The sequence below is a fragment of the Ostrinia furnacalis genome, unplaced genomic scaffold, assembly GCF_004193835.3.
Source record: "Ostrinia furnacalis isolate ACB-3 unplaced genomic scaffold, ASM419383v2 OfSCF2804, whole genome shotgun sequence".
Classification (NCBI taxonomy): domain Eukaryota; kingdom Metazoa; phylum Arthropoda; class Insecta; order Lepidoptera; family Crambidae; genus Ostrinia; species Ostrinia furnacalis.
The window spans coordinates 467795-494291 of NW_021133043.1; the positions used below are offsets into that span (position 1 = coordinate 467795).

Below are 26497 nucleotides of genomic sequence, written 5' to 3' on the forward strand. Positions count from 1 at the left end.
CACAGCGACTGTTGCTAACCATACCGGTAGTTTTTTCTGCCAAATATCTCTATCTGTGAAACTAACAATAATTGTTGTCTTTTTTTAAATCCACTTCTTTGAATCTCAATTGATCTACCGATACCGTTAGACTATTGTCGCTTAATACGGATTAGAACTTACCTATGTGTACGATAATTATCGTACACATAGGTAAGTTCCTGATAGGGACCTTACATCAAGTGGTAAAACTAATAGAGTAAGAGCTAGTGAAGTGAACGCCAGACCTACGTCATTTTATAAAAGCTGAAAGTTTGTCAGCGTATGCTCCCAGTATTGGATATAATGTTGGTAAATTATGAAGTTTGGGTCATCGTGGCTTTGCTTCCCTAAAAAACAGTCTGGTAAGGAGTTAGAACTGTCAATACTGTCTGACTGTTGGGGAAAATACTTCTAATTATTGTCCAAATATTATACATAAAAATCAGATTTAATGGTATGTAGTACTTAGTTTATAAGATTAATAACTAACGTGCCTTCTTTGCCTATTTTTGTAGCATTGAGCGTGTAATTGATAAATTGATACGATTTAAAGTGTTAATATGCGTTCTGTTTATGAGTAAATCGTGACGTGACCGTCATAAAGTTGGCTATATTTTTAGGATCGTTTGAAATCTGAACTAATTATTTAATTAGTTGATCTAATTGCAATGGTTTTAAATGCAGTAGGTTAAGAATGTTTACGGTGAAGTTATTATGCATTTATGTTGAAAACGTTTTTCGGGGTATACCCAATGGTTTGACAAACTTTGTTCAATAGTGGTTCGTTTGTTCGTTCGTTTCAGCCAAATGACGCCCACTGCTGGACAAAGGCCTCCCCCAAGGTTTTCCATAATGAACGGTGCTGCGCTGCCCGCATCCAGGTTCTTCCCGCGACCTTTACCAGATCGTCGGTCCACCTAGTAGGAGGCCTGCCCACGCTACGTATTCCATGGTCTTCAATGATGGTACGTACGACATTATGATATATATGTAGACTATTTTGCAACAATAATACAGGCATTAATAAATTAATGTACTGGCGATTACCTACAGGTTATCAGGGACATCACCCATAAAGTAAAACCTTGAACTCAAATGCAATTCTATGTTTAAAAGGCATAAAGTTCAATATTCATAATTTTACGGCGAAGCTGATCTGCGGTGATCGTATCAAATAAAGATTATGGCGTGACCAATTAGTTTGATCATATTTTGTTGATTGAATGACTTCATTAATGAGTCTGCAAGCATTGATGGGAGATTGAAACATCTTGAAACAAGTGATTAGGTGTTATGTGTAAACACTTTTGAATCTAAGTTGACAGTACATAAGTAAATAAATTAATGTCCACATTTTGCACTCCTAAACTTAGCAGTTACTTGTAGTTACAGGTAGACAGAGATGACACTAACAAGTAACAACACGGCTTTGGCTTTTATTATCAGTTACAAGATCTAACTAAATAGACACTATATGGTTAGTTTTAAGTTACTTTTAAGTTATACTATCGCATTGGGTCTTACCTGTAATGATGGTGTAAATGTGTGGAATAAATAAAAAAAGATCCCGTGAAGTGATAATTTTATAAAAAAAAGTAATTTTAACGAAAGTACAATGACAACATTTAACTTATTCAAGTTAAGGCTCCGTAAGATCGTAGTATGTCAGATTTCGTAGTTGATCGTTTTGAGAAGAAAGTAAATTCAAACATAAGACATAATATACATTTACCACCTTTACACTACCATAATAATGTGATAACATTTTCAATCTAACATAATCATATGAACTTGGTACCCATCAAACTTTGCTTTGAATCCATTGAAGAAAAGTTTGAGTTGGCATCCTTATAAATTTATTTTGGAACGCTTTAACCTCTTCATTGGAAACCAAACATTGTTATGGCACCTCCAAAATTTGTTTTGGAACGCTCTAAAGTTCTGCTCATCGCTTTGGGACTCTACAAAGCCTCGCAACAGTGTCAAATACCACGAAACGGTCATACCTTTTTTTATTTTCTTGGTAGTAGAGCGTGTTTTAAGAACAATGAAAAAAAAACAATTACGCTCTTATTGATTTTATCATACAATAAATGACGACAGTAAATGTCCAATAGATAAGACAAGATTATACTTTTACGATCAATAAAAAGCTTATCGTGCCCCTTCATAATTATTTAAAGATTTTATGGTATCTTTTGTTTTCTTTGATTTTATGATCCTCAGGAACTCCATATTCATTTCAAATTGATTTGACCTTCCCTTGATTTATAGCTTCAACTTTAAAATAGATGTTTCTGAGGACTTTATATTTTATAAATAAAATTTTCATTGTTCAAAAAACTGGATTTCCGGCAAAATGTCAAGTCCCTCTCGTTGACAAAATTAGACTAACTTGCATAGAGTACAATCAAGTGCAAGGAAACCGGGTTATCTATTGTATTGTGTTGTAAAATAGTATCATATTTGATTAGTCTAAGAATTCAAGTTTGAAAGTAACATTTTTTGTCAAGTTGATTCTAAAATAATTTGATGTTCCTACCTTTCTAATTCAAATATTTTTGTCTACAAGACATCATAAAGCCAAAAAATTAACATTAAGTTTTTTATAAAATGTTTAAATGTATTTTCCGAAATGTCAAATTATTAATATTCCATTATAACATTTATAGTTTCCAAAATATGATCGCATTTCACGCAGCACCTTTCAATGCTCTCGAGTGTATATGAGAGTGAGCTTCTTGACAGTGTTTGAATATCATATGCAAACTAGCAAACGAGGCGTAGTATAAATAAGTGCGGGTGACCTGTCATCGTCACATTCGACGGTCTAGCCTCTTCCTTGTAAGAACCCACCAACCCAAACACATCAAAAATGAAATCCGTAAGTGTCTTAAAACAAGCTTTTTAAAATTTAGAAAAATTTGGAGCTTTCACCTTTCAAAGCTTTCAGATTTCATCCGAAAGTTCGAGCTTTTTCTTTTAATCTTCAATTCACAATTGGCTTGATTTTTTTTGCAATCATGGCAAAACATGGTTTATTATAATTAGAAAGATCTCGTCTACATTTACCTTTTCCAATATTCATCTTTAAATTTTACTTATAGGGTTATAAATAGAACTGACATAAAAATACCTACATTATGCTAATCATGTATTGTTATCCGAGCAAACTCTATACATGAATCGAATATTTAAATATAGGATCATGACTTAATTTTTTCTAAGTATTGCATATTAAAATAGGCTTTATTTCAAAAACTTAACCACTTTTATTTAATGTTTTAAAAGGAAAACGAATCAAAAGGATTTGAACTTTACATTCCAGACAGACGAGTATGTGGAATATATTAACGTAAATAATTGCTTGCTATATTTTGACTCACAGTTTAGTAGCATTTTTTGAATTTTAAACTAGTGACACCACTCTTAAGCATCTTTTGTCTGTCCTTTTAAAAAATCTACAACACTTTTTTTAGATATTGTCAGGTTTATAGAGCTCAATTCAAATAAAAGTAGGAATCATAGAAAAAATATTTTCATTGGAGTTCAACCGTATTCTTACATCATACAGTTCAAATGAGGGCTACCGTTTTTGTGCTCTACAGCTGGCACCACTAGTGAGTCTTAAAATGGTACAGGATCTTACTCACAGTGGCGCCACCCTAATGAGTGCAAATACGATAGTCATCCTACCGCTTCAGCGCTCACCAGTTGGCGCTACTACCCTAGCCACTAGCAAGTGACAGGACCTATTTTAAAGCGCCTACTGACGAGCTCAAATACGGTAGCCTTCATTGAAGTGGGGTCTATACCACCTATCGTTAAAGGATTTGTCATACTAGATGCTGTCTCTCTATACATTTTGTATTGATGCAATCTGGCAGTGCTGGCATGAGCAAAGAACGCAAACTAACAAGTGTGCGATTCAAGTGACTTGACGGACCGCAGAACGCAAGTGTCAAATGCTCAACCCTTAAAGCGCAGCGAAATACTATAGTTCTTGCAACTCACGAAGTCGAGTGAGCTTTACTTGTGCGTGTACGTGTACATGCACATAACAATAGTGTTGTCTATCAAAAGTTTTGAAAAACGAACAGTAGTGTAGTGAGCCACCACACATGTAAAGATCACTCACCTTCGTGAATTGCAACAACTATGTACCTAATCAATTATATTGTTACGCGGTCATATTATTATGCGAGTCTTGGGGATTGATGGAATATGGGATAACGCCCTCATTCACAAACGATGCTTGCTTAAGTGAAGCAGCCAATCGAACGCAGATCGTTGAATAGAGCTCTGTGATTGGTTCGTGCGTCACCCTGTGCGTCCGCGCGCACTGTGAGACCTCATAGTAATGTTTGTGAATACGGGCGTAAGCATACCTCCAAGCTGACGTGTCCTCTCGCCCACAGTTCGTCGCATTCGCCCTCTTCGTGGCCGTCGCCGCCGCCATCCCCGTCTCCCAGGACTCCAAGGACGCCGTCGTTCTTCGCTACGACAACGACAACATCGGAGTTGAGGGATACAACTACGCGTAAGTACCATCATCAGTGATAGCCTTCATTTAGTAGTGAAGAAAGTACTGTAACAAATGCTGGACGAAGAAGAAAACTCTTCCATTGTTATCACAACAGTTGTTGTTTCGTAACAGTTCACTATTTGGACTAATTGATCAAATTAATTATTTCATGATAGTTTAGTTTTCATTTCTTGTGAAGTAAAGAAAGTGGAACAGGTTTTTGATTTGAGTAATATTAGTCAATGAAAACGAATTGACATCATCATACAAATAAAACTTGTAAGGTAGCATTCTTCAGTTGTACGTCCCTACTGTTGAGGTCCGCTTTGTTCTTCGTGACTTCTATCAATTATAATGTTAAATTTAACTTTATTGTCTATGCTAACAACGATTTTGACGAATATTTTTTAATTCGTGTGTTGAGAAACGTTAAAATGTCATTATGAATTAGTTATCGTCAAATTACTAATAGCATCGCCAATTCAAATCGATACTGAAGGTGAATGCAGATTCGCCGCTGAACTTTCAACTTTGCGGCAAGTAATCGCTTGATATTTCGCTTGGATTTTGCGAGAGACGTCTCTTGGTCAATTGACATATGAAGAAACATCACGGTCATAGGTTATTTTTTGATAACGCATTGATGTACTTATTAATATTCCGATTATAATTATGACTCGTACTTATGTCCTTTGAAAGATTCAAAGAGAAGAGACCTAGAAGAGGTGTGCCCATATATTATTAAGGGTGCGATGTCTTCTACCTACTTGAAATGGCTGCAAACAGCTCATTAAATGCTGTACATCAAATATTCAGCTTATTCAGTTGATTCTGTACATCGCGTTTAGAAGTTTCCCGCTTCTTTTACTTCAATGTGACTAACATTTGGCTTGTTTGCAGTGTTGAGACCAGCGACGGCAAGTCCGCCCAGGAACAGGGTCAGCTGAAGAACGTCGGCACTGAGAACGAGGCCATCGAGGTCCGCGGTCAGTACTCCTACACCGGTCCCGATGGCGTCGTCTACAGCGTCACCTACGTCGCCAACGAGCTCGGCTTCCAGCCCCAGGGAGCCCATATCCCCCAGGCTTGAATCTAGTCCCACCACCCGACCTGCTAGTGAATAAACGTTTTTGATTTAGAACTACCGATTTTGATTTCCTCATCTATCTACATTGAGAACCTTTTTCTATTTCTGTCGCTTGGGTTTTAATTTCTGAGGTCACAACGCTGTGAAAGTTTGTCAAAGTTTAATTGGAACGAAAAACGAAAATCATTCTTTTCGATCTTCTTAATCCACATCTACTGTTAAAACACTACCTGAAAATAGTTTTCAGAGCCTTGAACTCGCGAGAGTCCATACTCCACTGGTCCAGTGAGGACAGGTCTTAATTTAGCTATTGATTCAACTCACAGGCAAAGGCCTTCAAGGCTTGCCATGTATCACATTTGTGCATTAAGTAAGTAAATTATGTTTTAATTTTTGGGCATATAAATAATGTGAATACAATACAATCGCGACACTTGTTGATGACTGCCTTAAGCCACTCGTGTGCTGGTGACATTACTAAACAATACCTACTCTTGTCGAACAACTGCCATTTCATAGAGCAAAGGTCATTAGTTCAACGCTAAAGTATTTTACTAAAAACTATATATCAATATTGATATACACTATAGAATCTTAATACTGAATTATATTAATATCAATAGTGTTTGGAACCAGATTACTGGTAGTAAAGAGCCGGCAGAGTTTAGATTTCGTTGAATATGTAATAGTCTCAATAAAACATCCGACTTTAAAATTACTTTAAAAATACGTCTATATGTATAGATAAAAGTCGTATTAATAACCTAGATCTAGAAAAGGTAATTTCATCGAGCGTTATATGGCTTGCGGGAAACCCCTGCTTGCGACATATGAATATCAATGAATGTGCTTTTTAATGGAAACAAAGCAAGTATTTGACCGTAATCCCACCTAATGTTTACTGAGATGCAGTCTAGGATAGTGTATAACGCCCCTGTAAGTGCCTATTCACTCTCGCCTTGAAAAGGCCCGTATTATATTATATTCCGTATAGCCCGTATTATATAGTGTTCTGGAAAGGTTCTAGAAAGACAGCTATTCAATGATAAGCTCGAAAGAACGCGGAGTAGTTTTTTGATTAAAGAAAACGGGTAATGCGGAGTTAAATAAAAGCAATGAGACAGAAAAATATCTTTAACAGTTTTTTTTGTGCGTTAGCAACAGTGCCAGATTAAAAGTTGACTACTTGATGCCCTGAGCAATACCCTGTGCTACCGCCCCCATCCATATTATCGTTCTTTAAAAATTTGTAAGTTAATTCGTGGTAAATAGTTTTTATTTGCCGAATTTTTTTTGATGCCCCCTAGACGTGATGCCTTATGTAATTGCTTATTTTCTTATGGGTTAATCCGGCACTGGCTAACAATAGAAATACAAATAAGAGTGTAAATAAAAGTATCAAGCACAGCGTGCATTAGCACCTCTCTGTGAGGTACAAAGAGTCTTTGACGGAGATGTAATCTGGACGCGCGCTTATCGCAAAGCCCACAGGGGAGGGTGCTCTATTTCGTGTTTTTGTTACTTTATTTAAACAGAATACTTGTACTATTGTTTCCATTTACTCCACAAAAATGAATTTCATGACAAGTCAAGTGTCCATTTAATGACATGATTCTGCTAATAGGAATTATACAGATTTAAGTAAAATTCGTAGACAGGAGCGTTTTAAAACATGATTATTTCTTCTTTAAGCACGTAGATTGTACACTTGTACAGTGTGGTCAAAAGCCTGGTGTCCGATTTGATAAGCTGCTTCTTTAAGCTTTTCCTACCTAAGCAATAAGCAAACAACAAAAAGTCCTGCACCTATTGCTTCGATTACGTATCATGTGAAAGAATTAATAAAACATTATCCACAAAAATCTTTCATAACATTATTTTAAGGAGCCGTGATTTGTTAGAACACGCCCAAAGCAATCATTCTAATGCAAAGTGAAGTAATATTATTTACTTAAAAGACATATGCATACTTGGTCTCAAACAGAAGCAAGTAGTTCAAGGTAAAACAATATTTGGCAAAATAATTAAAAATCAGCATTGCTAATGTGCATTTTCATAATGAGACTTGTTGACAAAATCTGTGTAAATATTGATTCATAATAAATCAATTAACTATTTTCTACTATAACTATGTGTATCTACTTGTTCATACTCGTACCAGGCCTGTTCATCTCCTCGAGTTTACATCAAAAACAAAACACGCACGATGGCCCACCTACAGGATACTATTCGACAAGGCCTCACATACGAGCGAACATTGACTCACGCACGCGTATTCTTGTGTATGATGGAAGAAAATAAAGAAAATGGTGTACTAAATACTGTGCAGTATTTAACCGCCTAAATAATAATAAAAACACAGAATGTACTTTTTTAAGTTGCCTCAAGACACATGATAATTCATGCAAAATCATGTATTTCTTCCGCCATTTTCCGCAGTTTGGCACTTCACGTCACATCATTTTACCGAAGTCAGCCCTATAGCTTCGGCGCAGTGCCGATCACTGACGTTTGTCAACAAAAGGGTGCTTGACTCTTGAGACAACCTAAACCATATTGTTAATGACATTGAGCATACATTTTTTTAAATACCTTCGCGAAGTAAAACTTCTGTACGTAGTACTTATTATTATTCTGTGCTCGTACTTATAATGCTTGAAATCGTTTGTTTTGGCGAAAAAAATAATCTATGCTTTAGAATCTGTTTGTATAAAAATCACTCAGCCCATTTTAACTGCTAAATATTTCGATGAAGAATACAAACAGAGTTTGTGAGAGTGCAGTTTGACCACTAATACATAGAGATGTGCTCATCTATAATCTTCGCTCTAGTCAGACTCTTCAGCTTGTCACCCCTCGCCACACCTCCGGCTTCATGTCTGACTCCTTCTCAGTCTCAGCAGTACGGCTCTGGAACGGCCTTCCGGCGAATTTGCGAAAAGCAACCTCCAAATTTACATTTAAAAAGGCTCTGCGCAATTATTTTAAAGACTAAAACTTTTCTCTGACATGTGTTTTGTGTACGCCGATATTATTATTATGTTTATGTATCTAGGTGTATGTCTATTATATTAATATGTATTCTTATGTTATTTATTTTATCTAATGCTATGTAAGTATATTAATTAAACGTCATATTTATTGCACCGCCTTAGTCTCTCTACTCGACCTGTGGTTGACTGGCAGATAATGCCACCTGGCATTAAGTCCGCCACTGTACAGTTGTATGTGCAAAAGTGTAAATAAATAAATACATCTATCAGGGTGTACAGGATGTCCTAGAAACTCTGTTAAGAAGAAGTCCAGAGGTAGATCATCACTAGAACTACCACATGTATGTTCCGCAATTATTGATTTTTTGTAAATGTAGATTGTAGATTTTTAAAATGAAGTTTTAAAGAAAAGAGAATTCGTAAAATCATAAGACTCCATAAAATAATTCAGATAAAAAGTTATGTTGTTTCCGAGCTTAATGCCAAAACCAATCATGCATATATGTTTGAATAAGTCTTCTATGTATACTTCAAATGTCAAGCGACAAATAGTGTTATAATGTGTAGGTTAAATATTTCCTAGATTTGCGAAAATATAGATATCGATAGTGCCATTCTGTCAGAGGATTAACTCGTGTGACACCTTAAGCCAAGCAAAATCCGGAAAATCCAGTAATTGTCACATTGTACAAAAGATATCGTAACTTCCTTAATGCTATCTTTCAGAAGACTGAACGTACTTCTCTTACGAAAACCAAAACCTATTAGCTCACAAAACTAACCCAACGAAACTATGTAAGAAAGACTATCCTGCTAGGCAGACCGGTGACTTTAAGAAGATGGCAGTGGCAGAATGAAAAAAGATAAACAGATCGCGCTCCGTGGCATAAGTGGATAATATTAGAGACTATTAACCTGATGACGTAGACTATCGATAGCGTAGTGATAGTTGAATGTCGATGGCCATCACTAAACTACGCCCACACTTGAACGTCTTCATAATCAGCAAATCACATTAATAATCCTATATTTTATCAAATAATTATGCGCCCTGTAGGCCTAACATGCGCATCGCGATAAGCGGTTATCACGCCATTTTATCGATTTTGCCCATACATTTTGACGTCGATAAAAGTCATCACAGCGCGCATCTTAGGCCTACTGAGCTACGTAAAATAAGCGTGATGATTTCGCGAAATTAATTTATTTTTAAAATAAAGTAATTTCGCTATTATTACTTAAAAGGGGGCATAAGAGTCAAGCATTTAAAAAAAACATATTTTATACCAGAATTTAAAATAATATTTAAAAACTTGCACATAATGTTGCCATTAGCTATTTTTTATTTGATGAAATCACCTCTTATATTGAGAATACGACCGCCAATTCGTATTTTCAAATAAATTACCCATTAATGTCAAATAAAGTATGCTATTTGTACAAAACATACATTATTACGTACCTAATTGAAATAAATAAAATAACCTCGAAAAATTAATATAAATATTATTTTTTGTTTTATTAAAAATGATGCTGTGGTCATGATTTCATAATTTATTTTCTAGTCGACCTCAGTGAGTTATAGAAAATTGTATTAGGTCATCTAAATACAGTGGCCAGCACAAAATTGTTAAAAATTGCATCCATCAGAACTATGAATATACGTTCCTTCGATTCCCGTTGCCGCTCAATTATTGTGGCGAATCCACTCGTAAAACAAGCATATCGATATTAATATTCTTAAAAAATCACGTAATTTTTTCAATGTAATAGAGCTAAGGGTTTTTCCGAAGCCAAGCGTATTTCCTCGCAGATGAAGCAAGTACGTGTTTGACCTTAAATTTAGCTAAAAACCACAAAAGTTATCTTTTCTTACTTTCCTGTTAAAATATTACTGACGTTTTGGTTTTTTATATCTTATTTCAATGAAAAATCGCATTTTCCTTATATCAACAACTGATCCTAGTATTACTACTCTTAACTTACTATGGCGTATCGTCTGACTGAAAAAGTCATAGATATCAGCTACGACTTTTTATTTTGATCTTGAGGGAAAATTGCAATTCAATCACAGAACTACGGATAGCGGATCTATGTTGCACATTATATTATTTAAGAAACTTGTAGACACTTTTGTTCAATGTATGAATATTACCATCCGTCTGCTCGTTTGCCTCCTGTCACATAAAAAAAAAGTTTTTTACACAACCAAACTTTCCCATGGCAGTGAACTAAAGCATTTTTTGTCGAAGTAGAGCAGCTTCCACCCCGTCTGCTCCGCACAACGCAACTCCTTTCGGGCCTTTGTGGCGGCTGATTAACTTTGATCTAGGTGAGTGCAGCTGCTAATGGATTACAAAGAGCGGAGTCTTCACCTGAAACACTATCGCGGAGATAGCCGTTCGATTCTTGCTTTTTGTGGGAAAGGAGTATTGTTTGTGGGAAGAAAGACAACAGACTGCGGTATTAGAAAATACAGACAGATGTTACGAGTACACAACAAAAGACTGGCATAGTTAGGCAGTCTTATTTTATTATTGGTAGGGCATATAGGACGCGGAACTGACGGCTGATGGGGCAGAAAGGTTCTGGAATGGAGGCCACGTACCGTAAAGCGCAGCATGGGACATCCTACAAGGTGGCAGCATGGGACATCCATCCTTTCTTATAAAGGTAGGAAGGCGTAGGCCGCTACAAACCGGTCAATCATTGGGTAGTTCTATGTTCAGTGGTGGCTGAAATGATGATGATTTTATTTTGTACTAGGAAGTTATATCAGACATTCCGGAGACAGAGAACCTACCTACTGTAATTTTGGTTAGTACGAAAAGAGTCTCTATTTATTGGTTTCGTCGTTTCAGCTAAATGACGTCCAAATGCTGGATAAAGACTTCCCCCAAAGTTTTCCATAATGCACGGTCCTGCGCTGCCCGCATCCAGGTTCTTCCCGCTTATTCCCGATTTATTGGTTTATTACCTAGTTATAATTTTAACATAATGGCGTCGCTAGTGTAACTACCCTACCAAAAGGCCAGACAGGAATAATCTTTAACTTTCCCAACGAATAGCATTGCATCAAATACATATTTTGCTATTCTTAAAAGCATTTTCTTTCACTCGACAAGTGCGAACAGTCAAAACGCCCCCGTATCACGTCCGGCGCGTGCGTTTGTCAAGCGCTCACGTGAGGGCGCCACGTGCGCTCGTATTACAGGTGCGCATGATCTATGGCTCCTACGTGGGGTAGCGCGAGGCATAAGCGGGAGCGGTTTATGAAAAATAATATAATGAGTGAGTGCTGCCAGAAATTGAACATCGAAAAGTTAGTAAAACGGTTCTACTGATTTCTCTTGATGCAATCGAACCAAATTATCATTTTGGATGCCTAAGCACTGATCAGATCAGGAGTCTAAAATCACAGCATACGACTGGTTAATTTAATGTGTTCTCGGAAGCATAGAATTATGTTTACTTAATTAAAGTCTGGGAAAAACACATAAGAGATTTCAACTAAATAGGATATCGAAGCCAGCAACTCTGAGTGGAAGAAGTTCATAGCTTTTCTTAGTGTATTTACTGGTGGTCTTACAGAGACGGAAGAAATGAGAAATTAACTGTTTTTTTGTTGTATTGCTATCAGCTTTACATTATTAGGGTTTTTCACTTTTTCAGCCACAAAGCTTTCTTGACTATTTAATTTTGTATGCATGTAGGCGAACAATTTAGATTTAGGGCTGATTTTTCAATCATTAAATAACTTTTAACTGAAGAATAAAACTGTCGTATCGACAGTGTCTGTATGGGAAATATGTCAAAATGACAATTTTATTCTTGTATTCCCCGCTCATGGCTTGCACCGGGCCTTCCGTAGACGCACAAAAGAACAGCGGCAATATTTGTTAAACAACTGCGCACACGTTATTGGGCGCGCTTGATTTATGCATTTCAATAACTTTTTCACGAGCGGCTTTTTCACGGTAACTTGTTTAGTGTAAGCATGAGTCATCATATTTTAAACTACAAGTTAAAGCGTTTTTAATACCTTATGGGTTACTTTTGCTAACTGTCAGGGTTGTCTCTAAACGTTTTATTTAGAGCAGTGGTTCTTAACGGAACTGGTGGTCCTTAGAGACATTCCAAGTGGTCCACGAAGTGCACTTGCACACCTTGGTTAAAACCACTTTTAACTGATTTTTGCAGGCAAACTGGTTTTGACCGATTATGAGGTGGTCCCTGACAAGACGGAAATTTGGTAAAATGGTCCCTCATGACTTAAAGGTTAAGAATCACTGATTTAGAGAGAGAGTATAAAGATTTTTTATTTAAAATCACAGATTTTCGTCAAAAATTTGTCTTTTCTTCTTCGGTTTGTCAACGTAGTGCAGTAAAAAATTTGTCTTTTAATTTTTAATAATTTTATAAATAAACCAAACTAAAGCACTAAAACATTACGACATAAGTTTATTGGATAAGCTTCCAGTGATTACGGTTTATAAACATAATAATTTATTAACATTTTGACATTTACATCTACCTACGTTACTGAAGATTTTAATTAAGTTAATATAATTTGATTAAATAATTTCACACGCTCGCTCATTACTTCTAAACGGTGGTCATTCATATAATTGATCATTGCCATAAAGAACATGATAAAATAATTAATGAAATGCCTCTCACGATGTTCCTAAACCCGTCATACGTAGGTAAGTTGGTCAATAAATCAATAGAAAATTGACTGTTCCTAATCAAATTCTCACAATATATTTGGTTTAATTATACAGTTGGATAAGAAAGGTCAAACATTACCTAATTGTTGGTAACTCGTAAATTATGATATTCTTGCGTGATTTAGCAAACACTAATTCGATACCTTGTAGGTCAAGGGGCGGTCTAAGTATGAATTTAGTTTTTCTACTAAAGCTTTCGACGAGAAATTAAGCTATTCGTATTTTAAAAGTCTAAGGCATATTTGATCTTACCAACTTTACATACCTACTTTAAAAATTCATCCTGTACCTATTTTAACTAAAATGGCCTCCATAAAACAATAAATCATTAAAATGTTTTTCTGATGGAGCATTAGCGAAAGTACTTCGAAGACTCAAAAACCGTAACTCATTTCCCCACCTTGGCGATAAAGTATCATTCCCACGTTATCTCCGAGGCTCACTTTTTACGAGTTCGCAAGTTTTTTGCGGACCAGCACCCAAAACTTTCAATTTTCCTGTCATTAAAGGGCCCTTAACGCCCTGCTAGAGGGAGAAGGGTGTAGCAGAAAGGGAAAAAAGAGCAATCAAAAATACGTTTTCGTTTGATCGAGGGATGTTTTCGCAAGAACGTGCGGAACGCGTTCCCGAAACACGGTTTTTAGATTCCTGCTTTTTTTCTGTAAACAAATAGGTATGGATGACTGGAGTTCGTATTCGTTTCTTTGTAAGATTCTTACGCCCCTTCAGGTCACGTTAGATAGTTCTGACTATCATATCGATTTAGCCCCTAGTGGTAAGATGTGAAATTTGGAGCGTAAAGGTTTTAAGATCGTTACGTTAATATCAGAAATGAGCCATATCGAAATCTGATCTTTTATAGAGTGTTTCTTTAGTTAGCACCTGTTTGTCTGGTTCAATAATAAGCACTATACTAACACAATGAACAGCTAGAAATATTTAAAATACGATTTAATTTAAAAAATCAGGATTATTCTAGGATACGTCCAGCGCTGTAAATGTCATAGTTTTAAAACCACCATCTTAAATTACTCAAATTAAATAATTAACGAGTTGCAAAATAGCTACCTACAAGCTAACTACTTTATATTTCTATTAAACATTTGACTGGCAGTTATCTTGTCAATTATCGTCAATAACGCCGAATGTTTTGCAGTGGATTGACTGGCTGTAAATATGTGACATTTGCCAAAGGTTATCAGTGTTCAATTATTATTGTAGCTTTTGGTTTAGCGTCACAGTGAAAGCACTAATAGTAGATTCAGTTAAGACCCTAAATAGTGCGACCGTCAACGCCGTATCTGTATCCTGAAAAATTCAGCCACAGGTAATCTTTTACTGATCCCTTGCTTTCGTATCTATTTTGCCTTTATTGATCTTTGGGGCATTTCGCTTTGAGCGTCATTACGAAAATGGTCATAGGAACTAGCTCAAGTGGTCCAATACCAACTACTTACTTACAATTGTTTTTTTTAGCCCCGATTCAAACCCAATGTTCATGTTATAATAGTTCTTCTATGAATGATTCTACTGATTCTACTTCTCGTGTGTTTATGCACGAGGAGTGAAGATTACCTGACTTGCACAATGCAAAATTGAATTACCCCTCACAATGTTTACAGTAGTGCAAAGAGAATAAACAGCTATGTGGCTTAGCAAACTTTAGTATAATCGGAGTAGCGGTGTTTATATAATTTTTGTTAGATTTTACACAGTCTGAACGAACGTGTTCTCGGGCTATCCTTTGACTTTATTGAGGTTTGGTAGTGGTTGGAAAACAAAAGTGACAGTCAATGCCTGGGGGTTCGTTGCTAAGTGTCACTTAAAATGAACCGAACTGTGAATTCAGCCGATACGAGGATTGTCCTGGCTGTTATTCTTCAGCTTTCTATTTCAGATATTTTTAGCCATAAATTAATCGTAACCATTTTTTCTGTAAAGTTCACAGATAAATACACATAATGGCGCGTGCGTGTTTTGGGTTACGATGCATTCTACATCTACCTACTCATAACAATTACTTGAGAAATAGCTCCTCGATTTTTATAAAATTAAGTTAGCCCAATTTAATCCGCAGCATTTTCAGACTAAGTTTAAAATAACGTGTGAAATTAAAGCTAACTACCCGTAGTTTATTGGTCAAATAAAATCAACAAGTCACCTTCAAGATTATTTGATTATTTAAAATTATCTTTTTGAAAGTAGGTAAGTACCTATTCTACTTTACGAAAAGTATTTTTTCGGAGTATTATTGTTATAGTGAATAAGAAACCATACGGCATCTGAAATTTCATCATCATCATTTCAACCACAGGACGTCCACTGCTGAACATAGGCCTCTCCCAATGATAAAATGAACGCCAGCTGTAATGTGCAGAAATATAGGTACATAAACTGCTTTAGAAATCAACAAAGGTTAAATTGTGTCGCTCAGGTGGTGGGTGAATGATGAGTAAAGGCCTTGATGCAGTTTTATTTTTGTCTATGACAACAATAAATGCTTAATGTGTCAAGTCCCACAAGCAAAATACGGAAATGTTAGAGTTATTTATCTTTAGCAGACATCACATTTAAACATAATAATGCAGTTTTAAAAACTATATTTAGGGTAATAAATATTCGTGCTGATAGAACATAGTTTTCATTTAGGTATAGCAAAAGTCTGTCAGAGTAATCGATTTCCCAGTGGTTAGAGCAGTCTTTTTTCAAAAAATCCAGTATTCAAGTAACAACATTATAATCACTGAAATAGTCCCCGATAAAGTAAGTATGAACTTTCCTCTAAATAAGTTTTGAAAACCATCCAAATAAAGCTACTCAGAATTAGCCATTGGAAACGAATAGAAATAAAATAAAAGGTGTTTCACGAAGCAAATTGAATAAGAAAATTTTATTTTTACCTTTCGCGAAGGAAAAAATAGAGAGGACCCTTTTATTATCCCTCTATTAGGAGTGGAATGGGCATCGAATTGGCTAATAACAGTTCTATCAGGTGAAAGGAATTCACTCTCGCTTCCCTAGAGGTGTGCTGACTTTGAATTGATACCAGGTTTTGGTATTATGCCGATAAACATTTTACAGTAGTACGTAAAGATATTAAAGAGAAAGTTCTCAAGCACATAATCCTACTTATCTCACAAAGTGTGTGAAACTATAGAAGTGAATACTTTGAAAATAATTTAAAATAATCATGTAGGTATTTCAGTATTGCATGGAAGTTGTACTTATAGATTTTAAAGTAAAGTAAAAAGTTTTAATTAGGTTATTTCTCTAAGTATATTTTTGAGCTTCCATTATTTTAAATAAATTGTATTTGAAAATCAAAGCTTAAAAGTGCTGACAATTACAACGATGACACGACGGGCTTGAAAAAAGCTACACCAGTTTCACACGTATTGGTATCCCATTGGTATTTGGTATCAATTGCGTCCACGTGACATCCCTATCATTATCTTCGCCGACAAAGTTTGTCCACCTTGGCAGCAGTTTACTCCGCCCGGCAGTTAGCACGCTCGGCGCCCTCTTTCGGAATTCGGCCGAAGGCTACGGGGAGACGATAGAATTTGATGTTTATTATTGCTTGTACTGAGTTGTTTTTGGGATTACGGATAATGTTAGCTAGGGATGTTTGGAATATTTTTTGTCAATGTAAATTGAATGATTGCAAAGTGATCATAATGCAAAAAATTATGTTTTGTTATAGATGCTCAACAACATGCATCAAAAGAGTAAGGGACTAGTTGCGACGCTTTGTACAAGTATACATTGTGTGATAGAGGTTTAATCTAAAGTTGGTTTATCTACATTAATTTACACCATTTCAACCTAATAAAGCGATCATACAGTTTGTAATTGTAGTCCTGTCTTAATATTCTAAGGACTATTAATTTAGGACTACAGTTAAAGGTAGGTACTGTGTATAATTTTAAAGCTTGTGTTCACTTAAACAGCAATAAACTAGCTTCATTTCGTGTGATTTGTTGTTGTGTCCGTTTACCTTGCAGTCGACGCCTTTACAATTTATATGCAAATCTACGCGTGTGCTTAGTCACACGACGAAAAGAGCTAGGCGTAAACAGATAAAATATTATATCGTCTTTAGTGATCAGATGTAAAAATAACATCTAGTCGCAGACTTAGTTTATGTCATTGCTATAAACTGTTCAAGATAAAAAGATCAAGTAAAGTTCTAACTACACACATTTTCATTTTCAAATGAGTTGATTCTTATTAATCAAGATTATTAAAGGCTTTGTTCATCAAGGCAGCATTATCGGGAGAATCATACTGCACGTTTTGACTCATTTGATTTCTTATATCACCACATACTTGTGTGGTCTGTTTATATCACCCAAAACGGGATTGAATGCAAAACATCGGCCCAGCCTTTTGAACTTTAAAATAGACATGTATGTAAATATTTAAATAAAATGTCATGTCCAATATCAAAACTGGAGGACAAATTCTCACAGCGTAGAAAAATAACTTTAAGTCACGTCTGAAAATGGACATTCAAGTCCTAAAAGTCAACCCATCAAACTAGACCCTCTCGCCTCGTTCGCCCTCGCAACCCTCAGCCCGGTCCATTACAGTGACAGTTCACCCCCGAGCATTTGTCGCACCTGACAGTTTTCATGCAAATCTGACGGTACACGCTGTTTGGGCTTTCAGGTGCGAGTTACATTATTGTACGATTCGGTTTTATTGAATGGGTGAAGTGATGTGGTAAGGGTTATTGTAGTGTGATTCAAAGTCAAAGTCAAAGTCAAAGTCAAAATTTCTTTATTTGTTTAGACTAATAAATAGTTCTTACAAATCGTCATTTTGCTCTTAAGGAGCCTCTACATTTGAGGCGATTTGGAAGATGTTTGAATAACTATCTCGGCTGTGCTTTACAGTGAGAAAATGATTTTAAAATACTGAAAGCTCTTTTTTCAACTACAATATTTGCACGATTACGATAGGTAGGTAAGTATGATACGATATTTGCAGTTTACATGATTTGATATCCCATAGAAAGTATGTAAAAATTGAGTGCTGACTCAACTTTCTAATAAGCTAAGAAGAGTAACATTCAAGCAATGCTCATCCTATAGGTATCGTTTTTTCATTAATATTTATTGTAATGCTCGACTACCATTATATTGGACCCAATTTGTTACTGAAAGCACGTTATAGGCATCATCATCATCATCATCATCATCTCAGCCATAGGACGTCCACTGCTGAACATAGGCCAATGCTTTCCATGTTGCCCAGTCGATAGCGGCCTGCGTCCAATGCCTTCCTGCTACCTTTACGTTTCACCTTGTGGGTGGACGTCCCAGGCTGCGTATTCCGGTACGCCTCCACTCCAGAACCTTGCTTTACAGGCATCAAATCAGCCAAACCCAGAACCTAAGATACTTTTGTTTTCGATTTCCCACCGACTCAACCGAAATAAAAACTAACACCGCGATTAGGCCGGGACGGAGTGCCATACATTGTGTGGCTAAACGGCCCACTAATCCTAACCCGCGCCCATTCGCTGCTCAGAGCGCGCAAACCAGCCGTGTGTCCTGTGGCACTGTACATGAACGAACAGAAAACTCACTCTTCACTGACAATGTTAAGTTGGAGATAAAGACTGCATAAGCTCACTATGACTCGTTAACATATAGAACAGACATTTTTATCAAAAATATAAATGATAAACCACAAAACGTATTTACCTCAAGATTCCGACATTATCCAGCTCTCCCTACTGTATTTCAATAGCTTAATGGGCTACAAAAGAATAACAAAAATTGCAGGCACACTAATGGTTCTAATCATCATCATCATCATCATTTCAGCCATAGGACGTCCACTGCTGAATATAGGCCTCCCCCAATGCTTTCCATGTTGATCGATTGGTAGCGGCCTGCGTCCAGCGCTTCCCTGCTACCTTTACGATGTCGTCGGTCCACCTTGTAGGTGGACGTCTCACACTGCGTTTTCTGGTACGCGGCCTCCATTTCAGAACCTTTCTGCCCCATCGGCCGTCAGTTGCGTACTATGTGCCCTGCCCATTGCCACTTCAGCTTGCTAATCCGTCGGGCTATATCAGCGATCGTTCTAATAATTTACTTAATTTCAAATTTATTCGTTATGGATCTCAATGTCTCGATACTTTAGCGTGGGTATGTATTTTTATTAGCTGGGCCTAATTGAGAGTCAAGCTGTACGATCACTATTACAAGACAAGTGAAGGACATGTCTTTTGACTCGGGTCATTTAGAGCAAGCCTATGGTGTCCTACTGTCCAACTGACTAATAAGACGAGTGACTTTTGACTTTGTTGGTCCTGTGGAGAGAGCCCACTGTGTCACGCCCCACTGTGCCCCACTGTCCAGCAATAAAGGGCCGTCCGTCACGCGGGCAGGTGACTGATTCACGGTACAAATTACCCCCTGAAATACGGTAATGGCCCCGCGGGGCGTTGTCACCCGGTGGTATGCGCAAACTATACGCGCCACTATTAGGCAGTATAATGCGCTATTGGCCTTTTTACTCGCATGTTACAAGAGTGTCCTATAGCTTTAGAGATAGATCCGTTTACTTCGTACATCAACCAAAAAATATATCTAGTCATCAACTCAACTAATAGGACAGAAAAATAAATAAAGTAAGCGTCAAATAGTCAACAAAAGTTGTTTGAAATTGAAAACTGATCTATTCGGGTTATACAGGGTGTCCCGTAATGTAACGTCAAGCCGGAACTGGGTGTTGAGGCAAGTTGTGCTGGTTATCAGAAAAATATAAAAAAAAATCTATGTGGCATATTTTCAAAATATAAATAATAATAAATAAATAAATAAATCTTTATTAATTTTCTTCACAAGTAAGTTTCCAATTACATGTACTAACAATAAAACGCATTTTTTAAACAATATTACTTATTGTGAAGACTGGTGCTTGATATGGGTTGAGACAACCTGTAATACAAGACACCAGGTCTCCACCTCTTAAACCGAAAATAACACAATAGAAAGAATGCTTCTAAACTAAACTAACATGGCAATACAAGAATTAATCCCAACTAATATTATAAATGCGAAAGTAACTCTGTCTGTCTGTCTGTCTGTCTGTCTGTCTGTCTGTCTGTCTGTCTGTCTGTCTGTTACGCTTTCCCGCTTAAACCTCGCAACCGATTTTGATGAAATTTGGCATAGAGATAGTTTGAGTCCCGGGAAAGAACATAGGATAGTTTTTATCCCGGTTTTTGAAACAGGGACGCGCGCGATAAAGTTTTTCTGTGACAGACAAAATTCCACGCGGGCGAAGCCGCGGGCGGAAAGCTAGTGCAATATAAGGTTTATTTTCTTACTGATTATGTTAGAAAAGACATAATTTAAACGTGTGGAGTGTGGTGAGTGAGAGTTGTGTGGTGGGTGGTGTGAGGTGTAAGGTGTAACGTGTGTGATAGTGTGGGAGTGTAGAAGTTTCTTACTTTGTTCGTATTCTTATAGAGTAACGTAAGTTACATGAAACNAGATTTTCATAAAAAAGGTTTGTAACCCATGGATTATTGGCCAGGGAGTCCAGTAATAGAAAAATAATTTCCCAATTTTTTTTGTAACTTCAAAAGTATGATAATAAAAATTCAAATAACCATTTTGAAATGATCGGTACATTTTTAAGCCTTAGTTTTTCAAGTGAAACCTTAAATTCAAGAAAGGATTATTTTTTAATTTATGAAAATGCTCTCCATTCTTAGTGGGAATGTTTCAATGTTGACAACACTTCTGAAATGTCAAAATTCCGTCGAATTAAAAATCAGAGTTTAGCTCAGGTGGTCCAATACCAACTACTTACTTAAATTGTTTTTTCAGCCCCGATTCAACCCCAATGTTAAAATGTTGTTATTTTTTTGACAGCACTGCGCGGTCAAAAAATATAAAATAGTTCTTTTACGAATGATTCTACTGATTCTACTTTTCGTATGTGTATGCACGAGGAGTGAAGATTACCTGACTTGCACAATGCAAAATTGAATTACCCCTCACAATGTTTGCAGTAGTGCAAAGAGAATAAACAGCTATGTGGCTTAGCAAAGTTTAGTATAATCGGAGTAGCGGTGTTTATATAATTTTTGTTAGATTTTTCAAAGTCTGAACGTGTTCTCGGGCTATCCTTTGACTTTATTGAGGTTTGGTAGTTGTTGGAAAACAAAAGTGACAGTCAGTGCCATGTGCAGTAGTTACAAATGCATCCTGTATTAGGTCGTGTTTGTAGATAAATCTATTTTTTTATTAATAGGTATGGACTTCTCATTCGTTATTACTTAAAATTGTCACTAATAATTGTCAACAGGGGGTTCGTTGCTAAGTGTCTCTTAAAATGAACCGAACTGTGAATTAAGCCGATACGAGGATTGTCCTGGCTGTTATTCTTGAGTTTTCTATTTCAGATATTTTTAGCCATAAATTAATCGTAACTATTCTTTCTGTAAAGTTCACAGATAAATACACATAATGGCGTGTGCGTGTTTTGGGTTACGATGCATTCTACATCTACTCATACCAATTACTTGAGAAATAGCTCCTCGGTTTTATAAAATTAAGTAAGCCCAATTTAATCCGCAGTATTTTCAGACTAAGTTTAAAATAACGTGTGAAATTAAAGCTAACTACCTGTAGTTTATTAGTCAATTAAAATCAACAAGTCACCTTAAAGATTATTTGATTATTTAAAATTATCTTTTTGAAAGTAACTACTCTACTTTGCGTAAAGTAAGTATTTTTTTGGAGTATTAGTTGTTAATAAGAAACCATACGGCATCTGAAATTTCATCATCATCATTTCAGCCACAGGACGTCCACTGCTGAACATAGGCCTCTCCCAATGATAAAATGAACGCCAGCTGTAATGTGCAGAAATATAGGTACATAAACTGCTTTAGAAATCAACAAAGGTTAAATTGTGTCGCTCAGGTGGTGGGTGAATGATGAGTAAAGGCCTTGATGCAGTTTTATTTTTGTCTATGACAACAATAAATGCTTAATGTGTCAAGTCCCACTAGCAAAATACGGAAATGTTAGAGTTATTTATCGTTAGCAGACATCACATTTAAACATAATAATGCAGTTTTAAAAACTATGTTTAGGGTAATAAATATTCGTGCTGATATAACATACTTAGTTTTCATTTAGGCATAGCAAAAGTCTGTCAGAGTAATCGATTTCCCAGTGGTTAGAGCAGTCTTTATTCAAGTAACAACATTATATACACTGAAATAGTCCCCGATAAAGTATGAACTTTCCTCTAAATAAGTTTTGAAAACCATCCAAACAAAGCTACTCAGAATTAGCCATTGGAAACGAATAGAAATAAAATAAAAGGTGTTTCACGAAGCAAATTGAATAAGAAAATTTTATTTTTACCTTTCGCGAAGGAAAAAATAGAGAGGACCCTTTTATTATCCCTCTATTAGGAGTGGAATGGGCATCGAATTGGCTAATAACAGTTCTATCAGGTGAAAGGAATTCACTCTCGCTTCCCTGGCTAGAGGTGTGCTGACTTTGAATTGATACCAGGTTTTGGTATTATGCCGTTAAACCTTTTACAGTAGTACGTAAAGATATTAAAGAGAAAGTTCTCAAGCACATAATCCTACTTATCTCACAAAGTGTGTTAAACTATAGAAGTGAATACTTTGAAAATAATTTAAAATAATCATGTAGGTATTTCAGTATTGCATGGAAGTTGTACTTATAGATTTTAAAGTAAAGTAAAAAGTTTTAATTATGTTATTTTTCAAAGTATATTTGAGCTTCCATTATTTTAAATAAATTGAATTTAAAAATCAAAGCTTAAAAGTGCTGACAATTACAACGATGACACGACGGGCTTGAAAAAAGCTACACCAGTTTCACACGTATTGGTATCCCATTGGTATTTGGTATCAATTGCGTCCCCGTGACATCCCTATCATTATCTTCGCCGACAAAGTTTGTCCACCTTGGCTTGGCAGCAGTTTACTCCGCCCGGCAGTTAGCACGCTCGGCGCCCTCTTTCGGAATTCGGCCGAAGGCTACGGGGAGACGATAGAATTTGATGTTTATTATTGCTTGTACTGAGTTGTTTTTGGGATTACGGATAATGTTGGCTAGGGATGTTTGGAATATTTTTTGTCAATGTAAATTGAATGATTGCAAAGTGATCATAAGGCAAACAATTATATTTTGTTATAGATGCTCAACAACATGCTTCAAAAGAGTAAGGGACTAGTTGCGACGCCTTGTACGAGTACACATTGTAACCTAAAGTTTTCAACCTAATAAAGCGATCAAACAGCTTGCAGCTGTAGTCCTGTCTTCATATTCTAAGGACAGTACTGTGTATAATTTTAAAGCTTGTGTTCACTTAAACAGCAATAAACTAGCATCAATTTCGTGTGATTTGTTGTTGTGTCCGTTTACCTTGCAGTCGACGCCTTTACAATTTATATGCAAATCTACGCGTGTGCTTAGTCACACGACGAAAAGAGCTAGGCGTAAACAGATAAAATATATCGTCTTTAGTGATCAGCTGTAAAAATAACATCTAGTCTCAGACTTAGTTTATGTCATTGCTATAAACTGTTCGAGATAAAAAGATCAAGTAAAGTTCTAACTACACACATTTTCATTTTCAAATGAGTTGATTCTTATTAATCAAGATTATTTAAAGCTTTGTTCATCAAGGCAGCATTATCGGGAGAATCATCCAGCACGTTTTATTAATTCGATTTCTTATATCACCCAAACGGGATTAAATGCAAAACATCGGCCGCAGCCTTTTGAACTTTAAAATAGGTATGTATGTATGTATCTAGTACATAATTATGAAGTCTGTAATTTGTAAATATTTCAATATTTCCTGTCTAATATCAAGATGGGAGCACAAACTCTCACAGCGTAGAAAAATAACTTTAAAAAATCACGTTTCACGTCTGAACATGTACATTCAAGTCCTAAAAGTCAACCCATCAAACTAGTCCCTCTCGCCTCGTTCGCCCTCGCAACCCTTAGCCCGGTCCATTACAGTGACAGTTCACCCCCGAGCATTTGTCGCACCTGACAGTTTTCATGCAAATCTGACGGTACACGCCGTTCGGGCTTTCAGGTGCGAGTTACATTATTGTAGGTACGATTCGGTTTTATTGAATAGGTGAAGTGATGTGGGTAAGGGTTATTGTAGTGTGATTTGGAAGATGTTTGAATAACTATTTCAGGCTGTGATTTTACATTAAGATTTTTTTTTCAATTACGATATTTGATAAGTAGGTATGATACTATATTTACAGTTTACATGATTTGACATCCCATAAAAAGTATGTAAAAATTGAGTGGCGACTCAACTTTCTAATAAGCTAAGAACAGTAACATTCTAGCAATGCTTATCCTTTAGGTACCGTTTGTTCATTAATCTTTCTAATGCCCGATTACCATCTTGGACCCAATTTGTCACTGAAACTTCATATAGGTATCATCATCATCTCAGCCCAAAACTCCGCCACAAGAGTGGCGTTGTCAGTAGCACTCATAGTTTTGGGCTGACACTGTGTAGGTTTGTTGTCGACACGAAAAGAAGAAGATCATCATCTCAGCCACAGGACGTCCACTTCTGAACATAGCATAGGCCTCCCCCAATGCTTTCCATGTTGCCTGGTTGGTAGTGGCCTGCGTCTAGCACCTTCCTCCCACCTTTACAATGTTTTCGGTCCACCTTGTGTGTGGACGTCCCACGTTACGTTTTCCGGTACGCGGCCTCCACACCAGAACCTTTCTTTATAGGAGTCAAACCAGAATCCAAGATACTTTTGTTTTCGATTTCCCACCGACTCAACCGAAATAAAAACTAACACCGCGATTAGGCCGGGACGGAGTGCCATACATTGTGCGGCTAAACGGCCCACTAATCCTAACCCGCGCCCATTCGCTGCTCAGAGCGCGCAAACCAGCCGTGTGTCCTGTGATACAGTACATGAACGATCAGAAAGCTCACTTTTGAAAGCGGACGTGAAAGCGCTTTTTAAAAGCCTATTTGAGAAATGTCTTTTATGACTGAAAAGTCGAAGACTTCAAACTCCGTACTAATATCATAAAATTAAACGTGAAAGTTTATGAGGATGGATGGATGATCTTTTTGTAGGAAGCTGAATTTCACACAGGCGAAGCTGCGCGCAAAGCTCAACACTTAGTAAGTGTGTTGTAATTTTCAAAGAATGCATATCATTGATTACATTTGCAAACATCTTGCTGTTTCAAAAGTCAAGACCGACAATACGCAAACATCTGATGATCGTGACTGAGGGAACGAGACATAATGTTCTGCAATGGTTCCTTATCAGTTAAGGCTTCCTTTACCTAGTGTAGGTCACGCTAACGTAATGTCTTCATATTTAATTCATTCTTTGTGGACTTCAATGTCCCGATAGGTCCCGATAGTTTAAGCAAATGAGTTTTTCACTAGTTGCGTTCAATCTGAGGCATATAAAACAAAAGACGAATTGATTCTCTTAGTCCTTTGGAGTGAACCCACTGTGCTACACCCCACTGTGCCCCAGTGTCCAGCAATAAAGGGCCGTCCGTCACGCGGGCAGGTGACTGATTCACGGTACAAATTACCCCCTGAAATACGGTAATGGCCCCGCGGGGCGTTGTCACCCGGTGGTATGCGCAAACTATACGCGCCACTATTAGGGAGTATAATGCGCTATTGGCCTTTTTACTCGCATGTTACAAGAGTGTCCTATAGCTTTAGAGATGGATCCGTTTACTTCGTACATCAACCAAAAAATATATCTAGTCATCAACTCAACTAATAGGACAGAAAAATAAATAAAGTAAGCGTCAAATAGTCAACAAAAGTTGTTTGAAATTGAAAACTGATCTATTCGGGTTATATACTTAGTAAGCATCGATATGTTTTTTTTTTAAATTACACTCTCTCAGTCATCATCACCATAATAATATTATTATGATATCAGTTTAAAATCATAGGTAGGATTGTTTTTTTAACATTAGGAACATGACCCATATTCGGATCTAGCTAACAATATAGACAATTCTTACTGGATTATAAATGACTATGAATAATTCGGCTAGTTTATTCTAAATACAACACATGTTGTATT

The 26497-nt window shown here is 36.6% G+C and overlaps 1 protein-coding gene across 1 annotated transcript; it reads left to right on the plus strand.

Moving 5' to 3' along the window:
• Positions 1–2801: 2801 nt before the first annotated feature.
• LOC114356440 (flexible cuticle protein 12-like) lies at positions 2802–5687 on the plus strand. Its single transcript, XM_028309617.1, has 3 exons — positions 2802–2905; positions 4440–4561; positions 5447–5687. Exons 1-3 carry the CDS (start codon positions 2897–2899, stop codon positions 5634–5636), a joined length of 321 nt encoding a protein of 106 aa, XP_028165418.1. The 5' UTR covers positions 2802–2896; the 3' UTR covers positions 5637–5687.
• The last annotated feature ends 20810 nt before the right edge of the window (positions 5688–26497 follow it).

Coding starts and splice junctions, on each gene's coding strand:
- LOC114356440 (XM_028309617.1), top strand. Junction 4,562..5,446: donor GTTGAGGGATACAACTACGC/GTAAGTACCATC, acceptor GCTTGTTTGCAG/TGTTGAGACCAGCGACGGCA.